At 62.4% G+C, this 20,455-nt stretch overlaps 1 protein-coding gene across 4 annotated transcripts; it reads right to left on the bottom strand.

The window, feature by feature from the left end:
• Positions 1–1,021: 1,021 nt before the first annotated feature.
• On the bottom strand, positions 1,022–19,707 carry EIF4G1 (eukaryotic translation initiation factor 4 gamma 1). 4 transcript variants are annotated; one of them, XM_084267750.1, is made up of 32 exons: positions 19,647–19,707; positions 18,192–18,300; positions 18,005–18,091; positions 16,208–16,381; positions 15,740–15,839; positions 13,827–13,939; positions 12,645–12,737; positions 12,491–12,557; positions 10,283–11,173; positions 9,069–9,157; positions 8,684–8,870; positions 8,183–8,316; positions 7,795–7,932; positions 7,427–7,600; positions 7,155–7,352; positions 6,827–6,973; positions 6,496–6,732; positions 6,320–6,424; positions 5,758–5,911; positions 5,551–5,651; positions 5,345–5,447; positions 5,121–5,223; positions 4,227–4,480; positions 4,026–4,141; positions 3,692–3,864; positions 3,405–3,530; positions 3,230–3,311; positions 2,901–2,999; positions 2,661–2,795; positions 2,490–2,571; positions 2,257–2,397; positions 1,022–2,133 (listed from the first exon to the last, which is right to left on the bottom strand). In XM_084267750.1, exons 2-32 carry the CDS (start codon positions 18,264–18,266, stop codon positions 1,952–1,954), a joined length of 4,860 nt encoding a protein of 1,619 aa, XP_084123876.1. In that variant the 5' UTR covers positions 18,267–18,300; positions 19,647–19,707; the 3' UTR covers positions 1,022–1,951. The 4 variants fall into 4 exon arrangements, with proteins under 4 accessions (XP_084123876.1, XP_084123877.1, XP_084123878.1 ...); XM_084267751.1 differs by having other exon boundaries at positions 5,121–5,211; XM_084267752.1 differs by having other exon boundaries at positions 7,795–7,914.
• Between the last annotated feature and the right edge of the window lie 748 nt (positions 19,708–20,455).

Here is a 20,455-nt window from a genome sequence, read left to right as displayed (position 1 = left end):
TGGGGGTTCTTACGCACCGAGCCACTCCCAACCCTGCCACACAGACAGCAAGGGGTGCGTGGTGCTCACAGGGGACTGAAGGTCCCTATCTTGCTGGAGATGGGTTTGGGGCAGGGCCAGGACCGATGCCTGGTTGAGGGATTAACATGCAGGCAGAGGCCTGTTCATCCTGAAACCTAATGACAGCTAGTGCCACTGTAGCATTTACCTCTAGCAGAGTGGCACAGGAGGGCGCTTGCCCCTGTGCCACCCACTCCCTGGGCATCAAGGTACCACTGAGCTCTCCCAGCAAGGGGGAGCTCCTCCCCAGCCACTCCAGGCCTTGCCAGCCTTTCCCTGCCAATTGCTTCCTGGCATTAGTGCCGCCAGGGCTGCGAGCTCAGACAGATCAGCCTCTAATCTGGGGACCAGCCTCCCGTTAATTATTCCATACCCTCTGGGCCAGGGCCAGGGTGACTCAGCAAGAGGCAGCTCAGCACAGCAAAGACCAGACCAGCTGCATGGGGGGCCAGTCCCCCTCACCTTTGGCCCCAGAGTTTCAGGGTACCCCAGGGCTGGGGCAGCCCAGCCTTACCCCAGCTACTGTCCATCTGCAAGACAAGGCAGCTTACCCCAAAGTGAGCAGATTGCGTGGTGGGGGAAGGAGTACCCAGCACATCTCCCCTCCCTCCTGCCCCAACACGGAGTCCAAGCAGAGCACACAGGTCCTGCCACTTCTGTGCCCACAGGGAAAGGGAAACATGGGGACAGTGGGGCACTGCTCCAGCCAGGGCACTGGCAGAGTTGCCCCTGCTCTGCCACGGAGAACCTTGTGCCCAGTGGAGCTGGCAAAGTGGAGCCCAGGGGCCTTGCCCCCCCTTTGCCTCCCCCCTCCATCCAGCCCAAGGATGAGGGGTACCTACCGTCTGCCTCTGGGTGCCAGGGGAGGCTGGCCCCTGCCTGGGCTCCAGGCTGGGCCCCCAACACCAGCCCAGGCGCAAAGGACATGTGACAGGGGGCGGCAACAGCGGCACACGGGGCATTATTTAGCAATGTTCTTTTATTTCCAGTTTTAAGGTGAAAAGATGCCTTTAAATCTTCAATTAAATACTCCATAAAGAAAAAAAAAAAAAAGCAAAAAAAATTATTTACAAATTCACGTGACCAGTAATTGAATCCTTGTTTTAATAATTACACGTGCGGCTCATCACATCCGGCGCTCTATAAATACAGGGGAGGCGGATGGGGGGCCGCCCCGTCGCTTGCCCAATTGTGGTCTTGGGAGGATGGGTGGTTTGGAGAGGGGGGGAAGGGGAAGGGGAAGGAGGGGACTTAACCTGGCCCAGAGAGAAGGGATCACTCTGCTCCTCCCCAGCACCCTCCCCAGGTGTCAGAGCAGGAGCTGGGGGAGAATGATTCATATTTAAAATAAAAAACCATTGGGCAGTGATGGAGGAATAGAGAGAGGACAGGGGAGGGGGAGAAATCACGCTCCTGTCCCCAAACCAAATTTAATAAGTTTATATATATATAATCTCTCTATATTTCATCAAGAAGTGGGGAGGAGGAAGGAGGGGGGAAAGGAGGGGAGAGTTATGTCCCCATCCTGTTCCCCCTCCCCATGACATGAGCCTGGGGGTGCCCTGCCCCACTCCCAGAGACCCGGTGTGCCTGCGCTAGGAGGGGAGAGAGGAGGGGCCCCGAGGGGACCCACCGCAACAGCCCCCTCTGTCAGCATCCGTATATTATCATTGTGACAAACTAGTACAGGCTTTGCAAACAGAACCGGGATTGGGGAAGTGGGGAGAAGGGAGAGGAGAATTGAAAAGAGGAGGGGGGGCTTTGGGAGGGCACACCAGGTCCCTCAGCCCTGGCATCAGCAAGTCCAGGGGGGCGGGAAGGGATGGAGTCACTCCCAGGGGTGCCCAAAACCTCCCCTCCCCCCTCTCCCCTCCCTTCTCCTCACAGTTGCTCAGTTGTTGTCCGACTCGTCCTCAGCTTCCCGGAGCCAGGTGAAAAACGCCGTCACTGATTTGAGAGCCACCCCTTTGCCCTGCTGCTCAGCCGGGTCCTTGCTGGACTCCCACTTATAGAAAGCCTCCTCCTTGATGACGTCCTCATCGTAGAGGGCATCAAAGAACATCCGCAACAGGTCTGGGGGAGGACAAAGGGGGGCCCTTGCCACTCCTCAGCCACCAACCACCCTGGCTGGGGTGGGGACGTGCCTGCCACCCCCATTCTCCTCAGCCCCCACCCCCCATATCCCACCACACTCACTGGGAGGCTGGTCCAACTTCACCACCAAGGCTTGTAGGGCGTAGAGCGCCTGGAGCTCCTTCTGCTCATCCCGCAAATACTTCTGCAGCAGCTTGGCTTGGTTGTGGATGACCAGGGCATCCACACGGTAGGGGTTCTCAACTACAGGAGACAGGGTGTGAGAGGGGGGTAGCGTGGGCAAGGGGCACACCCCCCTACACCCACCCCCAGCCCCACCTCATTCCAGTACTCACAGATGATGGCCGAGTGGCACACGGATGTCATCAGGGCCCTGATAAACGTGTTGGACGAGACCTGCTGCTCACTCAGGTTGGCCTGGAGGAGGGAGGGTAGAGGGGCTATAAGGTGGTGAGGGAGGCAGGAGGGAGACCCCAGACCCACAGGTGCTGCCCCCACACCCTCACCTCGATCCAGTCATATATTCTTTGGTTGTTCGGGTTCTCCTTCAGCAGTTTGTCCATTTGCTTGCACAGCTCCTCTGAGGTCAGCTCCTTGCGGCTTGGCGTGTCCGAGCTGTCCCCCATCGTGTACTCCAGTTTCTGGGGGAGAGTGCAGAAACGAGCTGCTAAAAGCAGCAGGGGGAACACCACGCTCCCAGCATCAGGGTCTCCACAGGGTCCACATCACCACCACTGAGCTCCCACCTGCTCCGTGACAAACTTGTTGACATCCTGGTCCTCGGGCAGGAACTCCTTCCAGCTCAGGCCCCCGTCCCGCCACAGCTTGCCTGCGGTCTTCTGGCTCTGCAGGACAGACAGTCAGCACCAGCCCCACATGCCCTCCCATCTCTAAGGAGAGGGATACTGTGGCTTGGCCATGCCATCCCCACGATCCAGACATGGCAAAAGATGCCCCCACCATTCCCTCTGGGAGCAGAAGGGTTCGATCCCCACATGACAATCCCCTCCCTCCCCAAGCAGGCTGCCCATCCCCGAGGCAGCAGCTGGCAGCCACACAAGCCCTGTGCACTTACCATGCCCTTACACAACAAGCCCAGCACCTCGACCAGCAGCGTGGTGGCCTTCCCAATGGGCACCAGAGGTTTCGTTATCTCCCTGCAAAGCACAAGAAACCTGGTTGAGCTACCTGCCCCCAGGAGCCCCCTATGGGACCACCACAGCCCTGTAGTGGGGGCCCACAGCTCTCACCTGAACAGCTCCTCCATAGGGATACCCTCCTCTTGCAGGATGGGGGTGATCAGCTCAGCCAGGTACAGCCAGATGTGTGGGATGTCGATCTCCATGTCTTCTGCAGCCTCCAGTATTTCCCGCAGCCTGCAGGGAAGAGGGGGGAGTTGGGGTCCAGCAGCCCCTGTGCCCTGGGCTGGGAGGGACCTCGGGAGGCCTCAGTGGCAAGCCATGCTTGAGGCAGAGCTGAATTCAAAGGTGGACAAGGACAAGTACCAGCTTGGGGCCAGGCAGCCCCTGCCCCTCACCCTTTGTAGTACTGCTCCTTGGAGAGTGTGCCTGTCTTCACCAGCTGGCAGAGCAGGACCCCCATGTGCTCGCGGGAGATGGTGCTCCTCTCCAGCGTGGACTCGATGCCGTTCTGCACGAAGATGTAGAGCGAGGAGGGGCTGCCCAGCTCTTGCACACACTGCAAGGCCTCCTGCAGGATAAAGGGGGAATATCAGTACTGCCCCATGGCCAGCCCTAGCTCCCCTGAAGCTCCACTGGCACCATCCTGTCCTCCAGCGCTACCGCCCATGGCAGTGGGCGGTGTGTTACGGGGAGCACATGGCGCTGTCTCTTGCCAGCCTTTCCTCTCACCTTCATGTCATTGATGTGCAGGTATTCCTCTATGATTGCCTTGGATTTCTTCTCCAGCTCCTCTTCCGACAGGGCAGGCTTTGGAGATGCTGCAGGAGGTGCCGGTTCTTGTTTAACTGTGAGGAGAAAGCAAGCATCGGGCACTGTCCCAGACAGGCAAGCCCGATGTGGTGGGCACACCCCCAGAACAGTGCTGCTCACCAGTCTCTCGGCTCCTGTCCCGCTCCTCCGTCATGCTAGCAGCCTTGCGCACGGCCTCGGGGCCGCCCTGCTTCTCCCGTTCTCGGCTCCTGTCGTCTGCCTCTCTGCTGAAGCTCCTCTTGGTGAGGCCAGACCTGTTCCTGTCTCCCCGCTCCCCCCGGTCAGGACGCTCTACACGGTCGCTGCCCTTCTCCGAACGTGACTCCCGCTCTCTGTCCCCAGCCTTATCTGACCTGTCGCGGCTGGAGCTGCTCCTGGGCGGGAGGACGGCAAACACAGAGTGAAGAGCCCATCGTCACCCTCCCTGACCCCAGACTGCAGAGGCCTCTGAGGCAAGGCTGTCCAACACCAACCCTGGCTCTTCCCAGGGCCAATTCTGGCACTCGACTGTTGCCAAGGGAAAACACTTCCCCTTGTTCCAGCTCCTCTGCCTTTCACTCTGCCCCTTGGCATGGCTGAGCAGAGGATGGCCCCATCCTGCCCATACCTCCACCCTGCCACACTGTGGCGAGACTCCCTTTTGTTTTCTCACTCTCCTGAACAAACCCAACTCAAAGTCTCCTCAAGGACCTTGTGTTCCAGCCTCCTTGGCACTCCCTCCAGCCCATCAACGTCTGTCTGGTCCTGGGACCCCCAGACCAAAACCAGCACCCAGGTGTGGCCCACCAAGCACCAAACAGCAGGGAAGAAGCCCAGGGTGGCATCAGCCACCTTTGCTGCAAGAACTCGCCATCGACACTGAGCTCACCCAATTCCCCATCCCATCACAGCATTATTCCAGCCCAGGCACCATACATTTGCCTATGCACTGACTGACCACCGTGTGATTTGGGGGGTTCCCTCTCAGGCTGCAGCCCTGCACACCCACACAGCAAGGCAGGGCTGGCCCCTCACCTCTGCACCACACGGCGTGACTCCAGGCTCTCGGCAGGCGTTGACTGCTGGAGCGCCGAGAAGCGGTTCAAGGTAGTTGTGGCCGGTCGCCCTGAATCAGATGCTGGGCGTGAAAAAGAGGGGAGTCTCAGAGTTCAGCACCTCCCTGGTATGGGAACTGCCCAGGGGAAGGATCTCCCTTCCCACCCCATCCAACAGCACCCAGCCAGCCCCACGCTGCTTACCTGAATCTGCAGGCTTCGCGCCAGACCCTCCACTGCTGCCTTTGCCCCAGCTCAGCCGTCCGCCCGGCGCAAAGAGCTGGTTGTTGGAGTCAATAGATCCAGGCTGCAGGTGGAGAGACAGAGTCAGGTCTATCTAAGCCCCACACCAAGGCAGGGCCCAGGCCGGGCAGCCAGTCCCGCTGCCCACACCACACCCCCAGCCTCACCTTGGTGATCTTCGTGAGCCGGGTGGTGTCAATGGGCCGGTTGCCCTTGCTGATGGGCACCGTGTTCCAGCCATCATCCGCGACCAGGCTCCCGCGCCCACCTGGGCACAAGGGAGACAGATGTCAGGTGCAGCCCGGGCACAAGCAGTGATCAGCAGGAGTAACCCACCCCTGGCACCCTCTGGTGTCCCCAGCCTGGGCACTCACTGATGGAGGATGGTCCGGGGGGTCCTCTCCTCTTGTCCTTTGACATGAGCTGCTGCACTTTGATGTGTTCCCGATGCTCCTCCATCTCTGCTTCCTTGTGGATCTGGTCGATGGTTTTGGGGCCCTGGTCTCCTCGTCGAGGTACCCAGCTATTCTGCAGAGGGCAGGGAAGGAGGGAAGAGGGTGCTGAGCTGGCTGGAGGATGGAGGCAGAGACATTCTCCCTTCCCAGCTGTCCCTCAAAAGCCTCAAGCTGCTCTCCTGCTTTGGCCGTCACAGTTCCCCGAGTGCTGTGGCAGCTTTTGGCACAAAAGGGCTCAGTTCCTGGAGCCCCCCTGCATTAAACAGCCGCCAGTTACTGTGTGCCCACTACCATTACCATGCTACCCAAGGGCTGGGGGCTAGCATGGTGTCTCTGGGGCTGGCCACTGCTCACATGCCCACCTCTCCCTTCCTGGGGACACAGGGACTGCTGGCACTCGGAGGACACAGGCCAGCAGCTCCATAGGACCAAGCAGGAGATACTGGACAGTCCCCAGGCAACAGCAGGCCCCTCGCCTTACCCGTCTGAGGTCAATCACATCCTGCAGCATGAAACGGATTCGGGATGATGTCTTCTTCTCTTTGATGATCTTCTCCATCTGATTGAAGTACTGGTCCATCCTGGGCTATAGAGGGACAGAATCATGCTCACATCCCTCCCAAAGGCAAGGGTAGGACAGGGCAGAGCAAGAGGTACCTTGGCCTTCTCAAAGTCCAAGTCCTTGCCAATGGTGGTGAGCAGTCGGCAAAGGCACTCAAGAGACTCCTCATCGTGGTTTTTGAGCAGTTTCACCACACAGTCGTGCATGATGGCTTCTGTTAACATCTTCAGTTTGAAGAGCTCTCCGATGAACTTGATGTTGCCCAGGGATCGCCGGCGGGCCTTATCCCTTGCCTCCTCCAGCTCATCCTTCATGCGCGCCTTCTCCTCGGGCTGCAGGGAGGGCACAGCAGGGCAGCTCAGAGCCCAGAGCCACCCCCAGGACCCCCACACCAGTCCTCAGCCGCAGCCTCCCGCCCCAACTCACAGCGCTGGCATCGTCCATCTCCTTCTGCCGCTTCTCAAAGATCTCGTCATCGTCCTTGTCCTTCTCAAACTCCTTCTGGCAGCGGTTGAGCAGCAGCTTGCGGAAGTTCACAGTCACCGTGGGCTTGTCTGTTGTGGGCACTTTGAGCTGCGGGGAGATGTACAACCCACAGGCAATGAGCACAAGCCATGCCTCCCCCAAAAGCCAGGCAGCTAAGACCCCTATTTCCCCACCCCACGCAGGATGACCTGCACCCTGCTGAGTTCATGTGAGATGCCTGGACAAGCCCCTGCCAGCTCAGTGGGAGACACCCCGAGCTCCTGCTCACCCCCATAAGGCAACGGCACATGTTAGCATAGGCAACAGAGAAGTTTGGCTCTGAGATGGCCTTCTCGAAGACGAGGTCGATGACTCCCTTGAGCCGCTCCTCCGTGTCGATGGACAACTCCATCACCTGCTTCATCAGCTGCTGGAACATCTGGGGCGTCAGCTTGTTGAGGATGCTGCGGACACGGCGGAACAGTTCCTGCAAGGACAGCAGGGTCAACGAGAGCCGGGAATGTCCCCTACTGCCCTCCCACCATCTGCCCCAGCTCCCACCTGCGTCTTGATGTTCTCAGGATCCTCCTCCTCAGAGGCACGCTTGCTGCTGGGCTTCCAGGCCTTCTCAGCCTTGTTCAGCTTGACGTCCTCATTGAGGGACACAGTGGCAATGATTTTGCGGGGTTCCTTCCTCTGGCTCGGCTGGGAGCGGCGAGGACCCAATCCTGAGGGCTGACACAGGGAGAAGAAATTCAGCTCTTTGATGTGGGACCAGCTGGGCTGGCTGCAGGGGGCTCCCCATCCACCCGCTCAGATCCTCAGTTCCATCACAGACATCAGTGGCCCAGACACAACGGCTCGAAAGCTTGATCATCATGGAGAGGCGGAGGGGGACGGCACAGGTGGAGCGAGGAGAAGACACTCACCAGGCCCCGGTTGCCCATGACGGGCCGTCCAAGGTTGGCGAAGGAGGGGGTGAAGTCAGGACTGCAGTTCATGCTGCTGAGGCGGATGGGGTCGAGCGCCCGCAGCGGGGTCTTGTTGGCCTGCAAAGGTACACAGGGCTGAGGATGCCCGGGGGCAGAGGAGTGGGATGATCCATCCCCTGGCCTCAGCGCCGGGACAAGGAACTGGAAAGAAGGCCCCAGAGGTGCCCCCACACACCAACCCCAGGCTCAAGGCTTGTTGCAGGTGCTGCAACAGAACCCCGAGCACAGCAGGTAAGCCCCTGCCCTGCTGTGACAAGCCACAGACAGGAACCAACCCCCCACCCAGGCACCACCCATGAACCCCTACTTCAAGGGCCGCACCAACCTTGTCCAGCACCACATCTGTGATCTGGGGCAGCCCCTCAGGTTTCTGCATACTGGCAAAGATGAACTGGAAGCCCAGCAGGAACTCACGGTCATATCGCTTCTTCTCCTCGGGGTTCAGCGGCTTCCATTGCTCTGCAGTAGGAAGCAAGAGGGAGACGCTGATGTGGTCTGTCCTGTGTCCCTCACCCCAAGCTGTGGCAGGTCTGGGCCCACTCAGGGACTAGCAAGGTCTGACACAGACAACTGCAACACTGCCCCAGCCCAGTATGCCACAAGCATGATGCTGCTTAAACAGAAAAGCCTGATGCCACCAGCTCCCTACCTCCTACCTGGAGCCTTGCACCAAGGCCTCTATCCCCCAACCCACACCAGGCTTGGGAAAAAGATAGGAAAGGGTGAGGTTTAGGATGGCTGGAGCACGCCACCGCTACACCCCAACCCTCCCCACAACTGGTGGCTCCCAGCAGAGCACAGGCACCAGGACGAAGGCACTGCTCACCTTCCTTGTAGCGGTACTTCTGATCAGTAGCTTTGCCCTTCTCCGGGGCCAGTTTGTCCTCCTTCTCCTCCCACGTCTCCTCTGACTCTTCATTTGGACGGGCAGGGGCCACGTCCTCCGCTTCGCGGGCAGGGGTGGATGCGGGGGGCTTGTTCTCCGCCTCCGAGGCACTGTCGCTGATCTGAGACTGTGTCAGGAGGGATGGGGAGAGCCGTCACCCCATGAGCCTGGCTCAGCCCCCTCCACCCCACCCAGGTGTCTGCCCTCCACTCAGATCCTCATTACCATCACGGAGCATCAGTGGCCCAGACACGATGGCACAAAGCAGAGTTCATCACAGGAGGAGACAGGACACACAGGACCCCCAGCACCCCAGGACACTCACCTCTTTAAAGGCATCCAGCAAATCGCCTACTGCCTCCTTCTTGTTCAGCTCCTTCATCCTTCGCTTCTTCTTTGGCACCGACACGGCGACTGGGAGGAGAGGCAGGGAGGTGACGGACAGGAACCCTCTCAGTGCCCCCATACACCGACATCACCAGTGAGGCCCCAGTAACACCAGGCAAACTTCAGGATGGGACTGTGGCGAGCGACAGTGACGTGGTCCCGCCACTCCAGCACAGCTCGTCCCCAAACACACTGTGTACCCACCTGGGCATCTGCAGCCCTGTGGATCCTACACGCAGACCACCATGGAACCCCACTTCCTAAACATGGGCCCCAGAATACACCCTATATGGCCATACCTCACACCTCTCCTCATCTGTCCACTGCACCCCAATTTACCCTATGCCTTTTAAAAGCATCCCATCCACACCTCTTCCCCAGCACAGTGCTCCCCATCCTCTTCAAGGGATCCACGCAAACACCCACACTCCTCTCCAGGGCAGCCCTTATGTGGACACCACCCCTCCCCCCCGGCTCTACCTCCACATGCACTCCTCTCCCTGGCACCCCTTTACACCACCCCATGTGGAGGTGCCCCCCAGAAGCCTGTCTGCTCCCAGGTCACCCTCATATAGCACCCTGCACAGGGTTCTCCATATAAACACATTGTGTGTGCCCACCTCCCCCAGCACCCCTACGCAATGCCCTGTGCACAGTGCTTTAAAAAACCCCAAAAATACCAACCAAAAAAAACAACCAAACAACATCTCTTTGCCTCAGCACAGCCCTAGGGCACCTCACTTTCCACAGACACCCCTATGCACCTGCATACAGCCCCACATCTCCCCTACCACGCATTGCACCTCCCCGTGCCCCCAGACAGCTGGGGACAGCCCTCAGATACACCCCAACACACCCACCCTACACCTCTGCATAAAGCATCACATGAAATACGCTTCCTGCATGGCACCCCATGACCCAGGGCACCCACACCCCCGCCTCTACACCCACCCCATACTCCTGCACCCAGACATCTCCCCCACCTCACCATCCACAAGCACACTTCCCCCCATGCCAGCATCCCATACCCCTAGGTACAGGGTCACCTAACCCTGTCCCCTTCTCCCAAGCCCTCCCTGTACCCCATGCGACCCCCCAACACACCCACCCACCCTGGGGGCATCCCGCACACCTCAACCCAACATTCCCAACCTTGCGCGGTCGCCTCTGAGGTCTGCGAAGGGGCAGGGGCTGGGCTCAAGCTCCGCTCCTGGGCCTCACTGGGGCCTTCGCTCTCCTCTTCCTCCTCTTCCGCCGGCGGGGAGGCAGGGATGCTGGGCTGGGCTGGTTCCTCAGGCTCCGAGATGGGGCTGATGTCCGACTCGGGCTGCTCCTCACTCGGCTCCACTTTGCCGGTGCCCTCCACCCCATTGGGCAGGGGCAGCTCTTCGGGCTGGGCAATGGGGGAGTCCAAGGTGGGCGCGGGCACTGGTGCGGGCACCAGCACCGGCTGGCACACAGGCACCTCAGGGACCGGCTCAGGCGCCTCCTCTACAACCCCGTTGGCCTCAGCTGGGGGCTCGGGGCAGGGCTCTTCCCGGGGCGGCGGGGGGCTGGGGGAGGCGGGTTTGGCGGGCGCTTCAGGGGCCTGCGGTACGATGGGTGGCGGCGGTGGCGACGGTGTGGCTGGCACCAGGGGCACGGCTGGCATCAGGGGGACAACGGGCACTGGTGGCGCCTCGGGGGGCACAGGTGCCTGCGGGGCAGGCTCTGGGAGTGGAATGGCAACCTCCTCCTCCTCCTCCTCCTCCTCCACAGCCATGGTGTCCATGTCGGGTGCGGACACGAGGGGCAGCTCCATGGCCCCTGGCACTGTAGTGATGGCGCTAAACGTCTTGTGCGGGTCGGGCGGCGCCTCGCCCAGCTCTGCTTTAGTGTCCGTGTCCACGGGGGGCTCCATTGGCACCAGCGTCACGGCCGAGAGCACCACGGGTGGGGGCTCCACCTCGGGGATGAGGGGAGGGGGAGGCGACGGAGACGCTGACTTGCTGGGCTCCAGGGAGATGGGTTTGCTCACCTCCAGCGCAGGTTTCGGGCGGTCATCTGCAAGGTGGGCAGCATTAATAGGGGGCTCTCCAGTCCCCCACTCACCCCACTTTCCTCCCCCCCCCCCCCCCACCTCCATCTGTAGGGACAGGGACAGATGTGCCAACCCACATCACAGATGGGTGATGGGGACAACAGTGGTGCTCCAGTGCCCAGGGGACAGCTGGGGTGAGTAGACAGTCTCCATAAACTCTCCTAGACTAAATCACAGAATCATAGGGGTTGGAAGGGACCTCGAGAGATCAGGTCCAACCCCCCTGCCAAAGCAGCTCCCTAGCTCAGCTCCCTAGCTCGTATTGCACAGGTCAGCATCCAGACAGGTCTTAAATATCTCCAGAGAGGGACACTCCACACCCCCCTGGGCAGCCTGTCCCAGGGCTCTGTCACCCGCACTGTGTAAAAGTTCTTCTGCATGTTGGTGCAGAACTTCCTGTGCTCCAACTTGCAGCCATTGCCCCTTGTTCTATCCCCACAGACCACTGAAAAGGGGCTGGCCATTTCCCCCTTCATCACATACTTAAAGATATTTATAAGCATTAATAAGGTCCCCCCTTAGTCTTCTCTAGGCTGAACAGTCCCAGCTCTCTCAGCCTTTCCTCATAGGGGAGATGCTCCAGGCTTTTAATCGTCTTTGTAGCCTCCTCTGGACTCTTTCCAGGAGATCCCTGTGTTTTTTATACCAGGGAGCCCAGAACTGGACACAATACTCCAGGTGGGGCCTGACCAGGGCAGAGTAGAGGGGGAAAATCACCTCCTTCGGCCTGCTGGCCACACTCCTTCTGATGCACCCCAGGGTCCCATTGGCTCTCTTAGCCACCGAGGCACACTGCTGGCTCATGGCCAACCTGTCATCAACCAGGACCCCCAGGTCCTTCTCCACAGAGCTCTTCTCCAGCAGGTCATCCCCCAGCCTGTACTGATTCAAGCAGTTATTCCTTCCCAGGTGCAAGACTCTACACTTGTTTTTGTTGACCCTCATTACGCTTCTCCCTGCCCAGCATTCCAGCCTGTCCAGGTCCCGCTGAATGGCAGCGCAGTGTTCCTGTGCGTCAGCCACTCCTCCCAGCTTTGTATCATCGGGTATTTGCTGAGGGTGGATGCTATTCCCTCATCAAGGTCATCCACGAAGATATTAAACAGGACTGGATCCAACACCAAGCCCTAAACATGAGGGCATCAGCCCAGCCCCCAGGTATATATGGCACTTATTTGATTCCACTAGCCCCAGGTGAGCAGAGGAATGTCAAGGGAGGCTGGCATCTCATGCCCCACAGCACCAACACCAGGAAGCCCAGCCCCAGGGCAGGCACTTACCTGGCCGGACAATAACTGCTACATGGGGGGTCTCTCCATTAGCCTGGGGTTCTAAACCGCTTCCAGCCTGGTGGGGGGGCAAAGGAGAAGTTCAGAAGGGCCAGTGAAGAGCACCGTGCATATTCCACCACCCCAGTCAGGGAGATCCCCTTACCTGTGGAGGGGTGGGGGTAGATGAGGTCCTTGCTCCGGACATGATTTCTTCAGTGATGTCTTTGCCACCTTGGTTGGGATCTCGTATCCGGATCTGTCGGTGGGTCAGAGTGGAGAAGGAAAAGCTGTCAGTGGGGTGGAGGACAGAGCACACGGACCATCCCCTTTGCCTGGGTGCGACACCCCCAAGTGCACCCCCTTCTCACAGAGAAAGGATGAGAGGCTCATTCAGCACTGTGCCCATCCTGGCCACATGCAGCCTGGGGACTTGGGGGTACCATCTCCCCTCCCCATGGGGAGTGGCCCACAGACACCAGCCAGTCTCAATGCCTGGGCAGGCAGGGACACCCTGAGCCAGGGCAAGCCTTCGAGGCCACTGTGCCAGGTAGCCAGAGCCAGCACCATGTCCCCAGGCCAGTGCCCATCTCCAGGGCCCAGGGAATGCTGCAGCATCACCACACTGACACTGGTACTGCAAGAACTGTCCCCCCCACCCCTGACTCAGAGACAGCACAGGGGACTGGCCTCTGCACACAAAAGCCATGGCGAGCTTCGTGACACCCCAGGCACAGCCCACAACCCTGCAGCCTCACTGGCCCCAGGCCTGCCGTGGGCACAGCAGGAGTTGTGGGGGGGGGGAGTGGGGAGAGGAAAGGGGGGGCACAGTGCAGCCAGGGGTCTTGCCCTCCCCATTCCCAAATATGACCCGCTCCCAGGGCGGTGAGAGCAGAGCCCAAGGGACAGCAAGACTGCTCTGCCGAGGAAGTGCCAGTATCCCCCCTCCTCAGCACGGGGCTGTGCCGGCAGCTGCCCGGCTCCCCGCTATAAATAGGCCCCACGCGAGGCCTCTGAGTGCCGGCATCTCCGGGAGCAGACAGCAGTTGGCAGCCGCGGCACCCCCGCCCCCCCCACCCCCCCCCCTCCCAGGAGCTGTGACTCAGCACAACGCTGCCCGCTGGGACAGCCAAGGTCGCCAGCACCCACCGTGCCCCCCAGTCCCCAGCTGAGCTCCCCAACCCAAGGGACATGGCCCTGTGCTACACCCACCCCCTCCCCAGCGTGCTGCACCCCATCCCACCCCACACTTGGCAGACACCAGGGGCTGGCACCACTCCCTCCTGCATGCAAACAACCCCCCCCCCACCCCCCCCAACCCCGTGCCCAGAGGCAGACGGCTCCTTACCGTCTTGCGCTCTCGTTTTTGGGGGATTGACGGCTGCTGGCTCACAATGACCTGGGCGGTGGGGACACCCGCCGGGAACTGCTGTACCCCCTGCGTCGGGTAATAAGCACCCGCTGGAGGAGAGGAGAGAGCGTCAGATGGACCGTCCAACTCAGATACTCCAGCCTGACCCGGGGACCCTTCGATCCCCCAAACGCAGGGGTCTGTCAGGAGCCTGGGGAGCCCGTGCCACTCTGCAGCAAAACCCCATCGCATCCGGCCCAGATTGTCCCAACCCGCCCGACAGGCCTGACCAAATTCCTTCCCCGTGAAGCAGAGCGTCCCCGCGCCACCCCCACGCCAAGCCAAGCCGGGCCCCGCAGGCACCTGCCATGCCCACCGGCTCCACGCCACCGACAGCCCTGCTGGGACACTCGGCCATGCCGGGTGCGGGTGTCCCAGCCTCACGGGCGGGCGGTCGCCTTCCTGCTGGTGCTCTTATCTCCTCAGAGCCAGCTCCAGCCCGAGGGCGGCACCAGGCAGCCCCATCCACACCCTCCATTCACACCCAGGCCAAGGGGCTCAGGCTCCCCGTGCAGCCCCCAGCAAGCCCAGCCCAGGGGAGGGAGCCATGCTGGGGGCAGGAGGCAGAGCTGGACCCCATCCAAGGCTGGCACAGCCCCCAAGGCATACGCTCCTCCCAGGGCATCTGCGTGCATCACCCCCAGTGCAACATCATGAGAATATGGGGGGGCGGGGGAAGGAGTGGCACAGGCAGAGCTGGGCCCTGGCCCCCTCCCACACCAGCACCTTCCCAGCTGTGCTGAGCATGGACCTTTGTCACAGTGCTCTGGCGACTGCCAGAGCCAGGAGCTGCTCCCTCTGTCTAGGGGAGATGCAGGGGCAGTCCAGAATGGGCGAGGCATGGGGCAAAGGAGGGTGGGTGACCCCCAGCTGCCCAGCCCTGTAGTGAAGACCCCAGGAAGACTGGCCCACCTTGCACGTCGAGTACCACACTGTGCCAGGCCACCCACCCGCTCTCATTGGCAAGGGGCACTGCTGCCAGCTCACCTGGAAACTGCCACAGCCCCAAACAGGAGGCTCCTCGAGGAGCAAACCCATCCCAGGACCCCACAAAAGACACCCAGGGGATGCCCCAGCGCTGGGCACAAGGGAACAGCTGTGCCCTGGCTTGAGCATGGGAGCCAGCCACTGCCGGGGGCCACCTCCCTCCTCCAAGGGGCCGGCTGAGCCCCAGGACAAGCAGGAGGGAGGACTGGCACGTACCTTGCTCAGAAGCCCATTTCTGCCCCGGTTACGCTTTGCTGCGGTGCTGGGCCCGGAGGCCTCAGCTCACATTTCTGTGTCTGCCGGGCCTCCCCAGACCAACCAAGCCTAAATATAGTCACAGCCCGGGTGGCCACATGGAAGCGGGGGGAAGAAGGGCGGGCTGCTCACACCACCGCTCCCCAGCGCCAGGAGAGGGCAGGCACGACGCAGCACAGCCCCAACACCCCTGGCTTGGCTCCTTGGGGAGTGGGGAGCTGGGAAGGGGGGGCAGTAAGCACAAAACCGCTCACCACCTCGACAGCAAGCAAGTGGGAACAGGGGATAAAGTCTGCGCCGGCCCTCCGCCAGGAGAGTTAAACATTAAACAGCCCCGATTTGGAAATGGGCGGGAGGGGGGGTGGATGGACCGGTGGGACACGATGCACAGCTCTCAGTGCTGCTGGGAGATGGGCAACACCCCTTTGCCCCCCAAAGCAGCCTGTAATGGAGTCACAGAGATGGCTCCAATGAGCTTGTGAAAACAGAGGGGTCTGTGCTCAGCTCCAGAGCACAGGGGCTGTGGGGAAGCAAAAAAAAAATAAAATAAGGGAGTGCTGGCACTGGAGGAACACTGGGGAGCAGAGCAAAGCCCTGTCTGTCCATACCGTAAGTCCCAAACTCTGTGGGGCTGGCTCCAGGGTAAAAACTTGGGGCGCCAGGCTGGACTGGGTACTGTTGGGTTGGGACAACGTATGTGGAGCGACCCTGCAAAAGGGAAGAACAAAGGTCAGTTACCTCCGCTGGAGGGAAGAGACGTACCCCAGACCACTAATGTATCCCCCAAACCTGCCTGTGAGCCAGCTGGGTGTCAGGGCAGGGAGCAGGACGCAGGCAAAATGGGCACCGGGGACCTCAGGGGGGCTGCCAGGGAGGGGGATCAGTGCTGCCTGCTGCCTCTCTACAGAGCTGGGCAACACCCTGCTCAAACCAGTGGGCGCTCAAGAGAGCCCGAGGGGACTCCCTCTGCCCCCCCACCCCACCCCCAAAACACACATGGACTCCAACCCCAGGTAACACCCCCCACCAGTGCCCACCCCAGCCCCCTCCCACATAGCCCAGGACACAGCCCTCACCTGTCCGGGAATGTAATAGGCTCCTTGGGAAGGTGTGTAAGATATCTGGGAGGGTATCATCATCACCTGGGAAGCAGCTGGATACACATGGGCAGGGGGGCCGGGCCGGGCCGTCGTGTTACTCTGCACGCGGGACGCGCTGGCGGGAGGCTGCGTCCTGTTCTGGTAGAAATGCTTGGGGAGAGACAGGGCACGGCATCAGGCGCAGCGCCCGCACCCCCAGGCAGCCCCGACACGCTTTGGGTGGGACATCCCCCCACCCCACACCGCAGGGAGCAGCCCAGCAGCGTGCATCACCCTAAAAAGTCAGCCTGGGCACGGGGAGAGGGGAGCAGCTCTGGGTTGGGGTGGGGGGGGCAGACAGGGAGAGGGGAGAAACCCCCCCCACCCCCACTCCCCACCCCGGGATGAAGCCCCTCCCGCTGCCCCCCCCTTCCCCTCCCAGAGCTGACCCCACCCTAGCACCATCCTCTCCCCACGCACCTGTGGGGCCACCTGGGTCCACCCGACCCAGCTCATGCCCGGCAGGGCCCCCTCCCAGCCCAGCGGGGGCCGGCAGCTCCAGCGCCCGGAGCTGGCCACGGCCGCACGCAGCTCGGTGGCGGCAGGTCCCAGCGTGCTTCGCAGCGGTTCCTGGCGCTCGCATGGAATGCTGGGACCTGTAGTCCCGCCGTGCCGAGCCGGACAGCCAGGGCATGCGGAGCCGGCTGTTCTCCCCTGGCCTACGCCATTCATCCCAACCCAGCTTCTCTGCCGGGCGGGAGGATCCCCGGGAGCAGCAGCTCAAGCCCAACACTGAGCGGGCAAAGGAAGGGTCTGTGCACACACCCCAGGGCAAGGAGAAAGCGTTACCTGAAGAGACCTGAATCCTCCCTGTTAGCAAGCGCACGCGTACAGAGGGAAGAGGGGAAAGAGAGAGACAGGAGTTACCCGTATTGGGACGGTGCTTGGAGGCAGTGTGGCTGGCAGAGGAGGGAACAGGAGGCTGGGGAGCTCTCTGCCCAGTGCCCACATCCCAAATCCACCGGGGTCCCCTGTAGGGACCCCTCCCATGGGGAAGGAAAGGGTTTGAGGGGCTCCCAGCCAGCACAGCCAAAGGACGTCACCACATCTGTCCCCAGCAGCTCCTCCACACAAGAGGGCTGATGGGAAGTCCAGGCCTTGCATGGCATCGCAAGGCCTTGGGAGATCCCCCACAAAGTGGGGAGGAAGAGGATGAGGAAGGGCACAGGCAGAAGCAGCAGCCTGGGCTGGGGTTAACACAGGCACAGCCACATGCTGCAGGCTTCATGCAAGGAGAAAACTGGGGAGACACTGCAGGGAAAACCCCCCAAAGTTGAGCGGGTACCCCCGCTTTCCCCAGACCGGTCAATCCCATGGGTCTGGGGTCCCCACATGCTCCCCAGCCCCTTCGTGCCCAGGGTGGGTGTTTCTGTGCAGTGTCAGGGCAGGATGCTTGGCATGCAGTGAGGGAAGCGGGTTAGTACCTGCTGGTGAATAGCCCGAGGCCCTGCTGCAAACTGAGAGAGGAGGAGAGGGAGGTTTGGGGCAGGGGAGGAAGGAGAGAAGAGCAGTCACTCGGTAGGCGTCCCTGGCCAGAGGTATTTATCCCCCCCACCCTGGGGCCAAGAGGTCCCTGGGCAGCGTCCGTGGTCTGGATCACAGGCGTGCTCCCCCTCGCAGGCACACGCCGGCCCAGGGGGCCACCGCGGGACTCCTTGCATCCCTGAGCACCAAGAGGCAGAAAGCTGCTGGATCCCACCCACAGCTCCCTCCAACCCAGGGCAAAGCCCTTACCTGGCGCGGCTGAGAAGGCGTATTCATTTGTGAGGTCGGTGCCGGGTTAAAAACCACAGGTGCCGTCTGACCAGGTGGGAATGTCGGCTGGAGGCAGGGAGGGAAGGAGATGGCACTGCTGCCCTCAGCATGAACCAGGGAGGCAAAGCTGGGGTCCCCCCACCACCACCCTGAAGGAGACAGTTACCTGCGGCAGTCCGGGAGAAGGGGCAGGGTGCGGGGCTGTCGGGGCTCCTCCTGTGGGCTGTGGAGCTTTGTTCATTTCATGGGGTTGTGCATAAGGATCCCCTTGCTATCTGCAGGGACAGGGACAGCAGGCATGAGCTGGAGGCAGGTAGTACCCTGGGCATCTGCCTGCTGCCCATGCCAGCCCCCAAAATGGGATATCGCCAGCCCCTCAGCATAAAGCCAGGCACTGGTGACACCCCCGGCCGCCACCTCCTGCCCCACCAGAACACAGGGAGAAGGTGGGCACCCCCAGGCTACCCACCCCTAGCAGGTCCCCACACCCTGTGGAGCAAAGCCCCCCTATCATGCCCCAAACGCAGCCGTGCCTACTGTCAGGACTGACACTCCCTCTCCCTGCCAAGGTGAGCCTGCAGAGCCCAGCTGGGTGCCTCACAGGAGCAGACACCGGTGCCCGTGACCTGCTGCCAGCATGCAGGCCACCACCAGCTCCGGGGGGCTGGGTGGGCCGGCGGCACCCCGGCGTCAGCCATGCCCGGCTCCACCCCGGCTGACCTACTAAGCGCTTCCCCCGGCCGGCCAAACCTGTTCCTGCCGTGGCGCTGGGTCCCCGGTGTATGCCACAAACGCCTACCTACCGGGGAGGGCAGGGAGCAGCTCCCATATCCCATCCCGTCTCCCCCCCACCCCCACCACCAATGCTCCTGCCCACTGCCCTGCCCAGGGGAGCCTGAAGCCCCCTGCTGCCACCGACACCCAGGTGGCCTGGGCACCCTCCCAGCTGCCCTGCAAAGGACTTGGCAGCCAGCACTACTCTTCCCCGCCCCAGTGCAAAGGCCACCGGGCCAGGAAGGAGAAGTGGTGCCCCCCACCCCCTGTGGGGTCTCCTGCACCCCATAGCACCCACTGAGCCTGCTCCCGGCCAGGGCACCCGAGGGAACAGCCAGCAGTGCCTCCTGTAACCTGACGCCCGGCCGCGTCAGCACTGCCAGCCCTGCCGGGCCCCAGCCCTGCTGCGGGGCACTGCCAGGCACGTCCCACCGGCACCAGGCCCCAACGGTGCCCCCGGGATGCCTCGAGCCCCCAGGGCTGTACCCCAGCATTGGGGGTGCCACCCCATGTCAGGGGTCCACGCATCTACGACCCCAGGATAGATGAGTCTTGCTGGGGGGTCTGGGAGATAGCAGGGGCTGAGCTGCGTGCTGCCGCTGCCCTCCCCACCACCACCCACCGAGGCACCCACCACATGCAGCCCAGCACACCGCCCGTGTCCTGCCCCGGGACACAGCCTGGGCCATCCTGGCTCGGCCTTGGCACCGGTTGTGCGAAAAAAAGAAAAGGGGGTGGGGGGTGTCACACCGGGGAAGGGGACCCCCGGGGACACCCCCAGCTCAGGCAGCCCCGTTCTCCCCAGCCCTCCACCGCTGCCACAACCAGGAGCGAGCGGGATACTCACCCCCCCGCGGGAAAAACCTGGGCCGGCTGAGCGGGCCTGCAGAGACCGTTCATCCGACTGACTTGGAGAGAGGAGGGAGGGGGGGGAGAGACAAATCAGCCCGGGTTCCGCCGGCGGGAGAGCCCACCCCAGGCCTCGCACTGCCCTCTCCTCCCCGGCCGGCCCGGCGGTGCCTGGGGCAAAACAGGTCCCGTCCCGGTGGCGGGAGTGGGGGGGGAAGGGGAACCGCCGGGGGGTTTTGCAACAGGAGCTGCCGCGGCCTCTGCCTCCCCCGCGCCGGGAGAGGCCGAGGCCTGCGGCCTGCACTGGGCCCGCAGCCGGGGCGGGGAGAGAGGGGGGGGATTGTCCCTGGCCGAGGCCGGGCCCTGGGTGGGAGAGCCGGGACAGCCAGGCCCCGTCTCTGTAGGAGACTTGGCAGCGAGAACGAGACCGCCGCGACCCGGGGGGGGGTACAAGGAGTCGGGGGTGTCCCGGCGGCAGGGCCGGGTCAGAGCGCGGCGCCGGCCCCGGGAGCAGCCGGCCGCGCCGGCGCCTCGGCCTGGGGGCGAGGCCATGCTCGGGCCTGGCGGGGCCGGCTGCTCCCGGGGCCGCGGGCAGGCCCGAGGCGCCGGCACCATCTTGTCGGCGGGAGTGGGGGGGGGCGCGGGGGGGAGGCCACGGGCGGGGTAAGGCCGGGGCGGCGGGGCGCGGCGCGGGGCCCGGTGCGGCATCCGGCGGCCCCGCTCCCCCCCGCGGCGGCGGCGGCCTCTGCCAAGGACACGTGTCACTGCCGGCCGCCGCCATGGCCCGCGGCCGCACCGGCACCGGCG

This window comes from Gallinula chloropus (assembly GCF_964237585.1).
Source record: "Gallinula chloropus genome assembly, chromosome: 8".
NCBI lineage: Eukaryota > Metazoa > Chordata > Aves > Gruiformes > Rallidae > Gallinula > Gallinula chloropus.
Note: the sequence above shows the minus strand (reverse complement) of the source record. Positions and strands in the feature narration are given on the sequence as shown.

Excerpts from the sequence above, each read along its gene's own strand:
- EIF4G1 (XM_084267750.1), bottom strand. The coding sequence starts at position 18,266 with ATGAACAAAGCTCCACAGCCCACAGGAGGAGCCCCGACAGCCCCGCAC. Across the intron at positions 11,174-12,490 it reads AGCAGTTATTGTCCGGCCAG|ATGACCGCCCGAAACCTGCG; the intron begins GTAAGTGCCTGC and ends CCCACCTTGCAG. Across the intron at positions 4,481-5,120 it reads TCACGCCGTGTGGTGCAGAG|GAGCAGCTCCAGCCGCGACA; the intron begins GTGAGGGGCCAG and ends CCTCCCGCCCAG.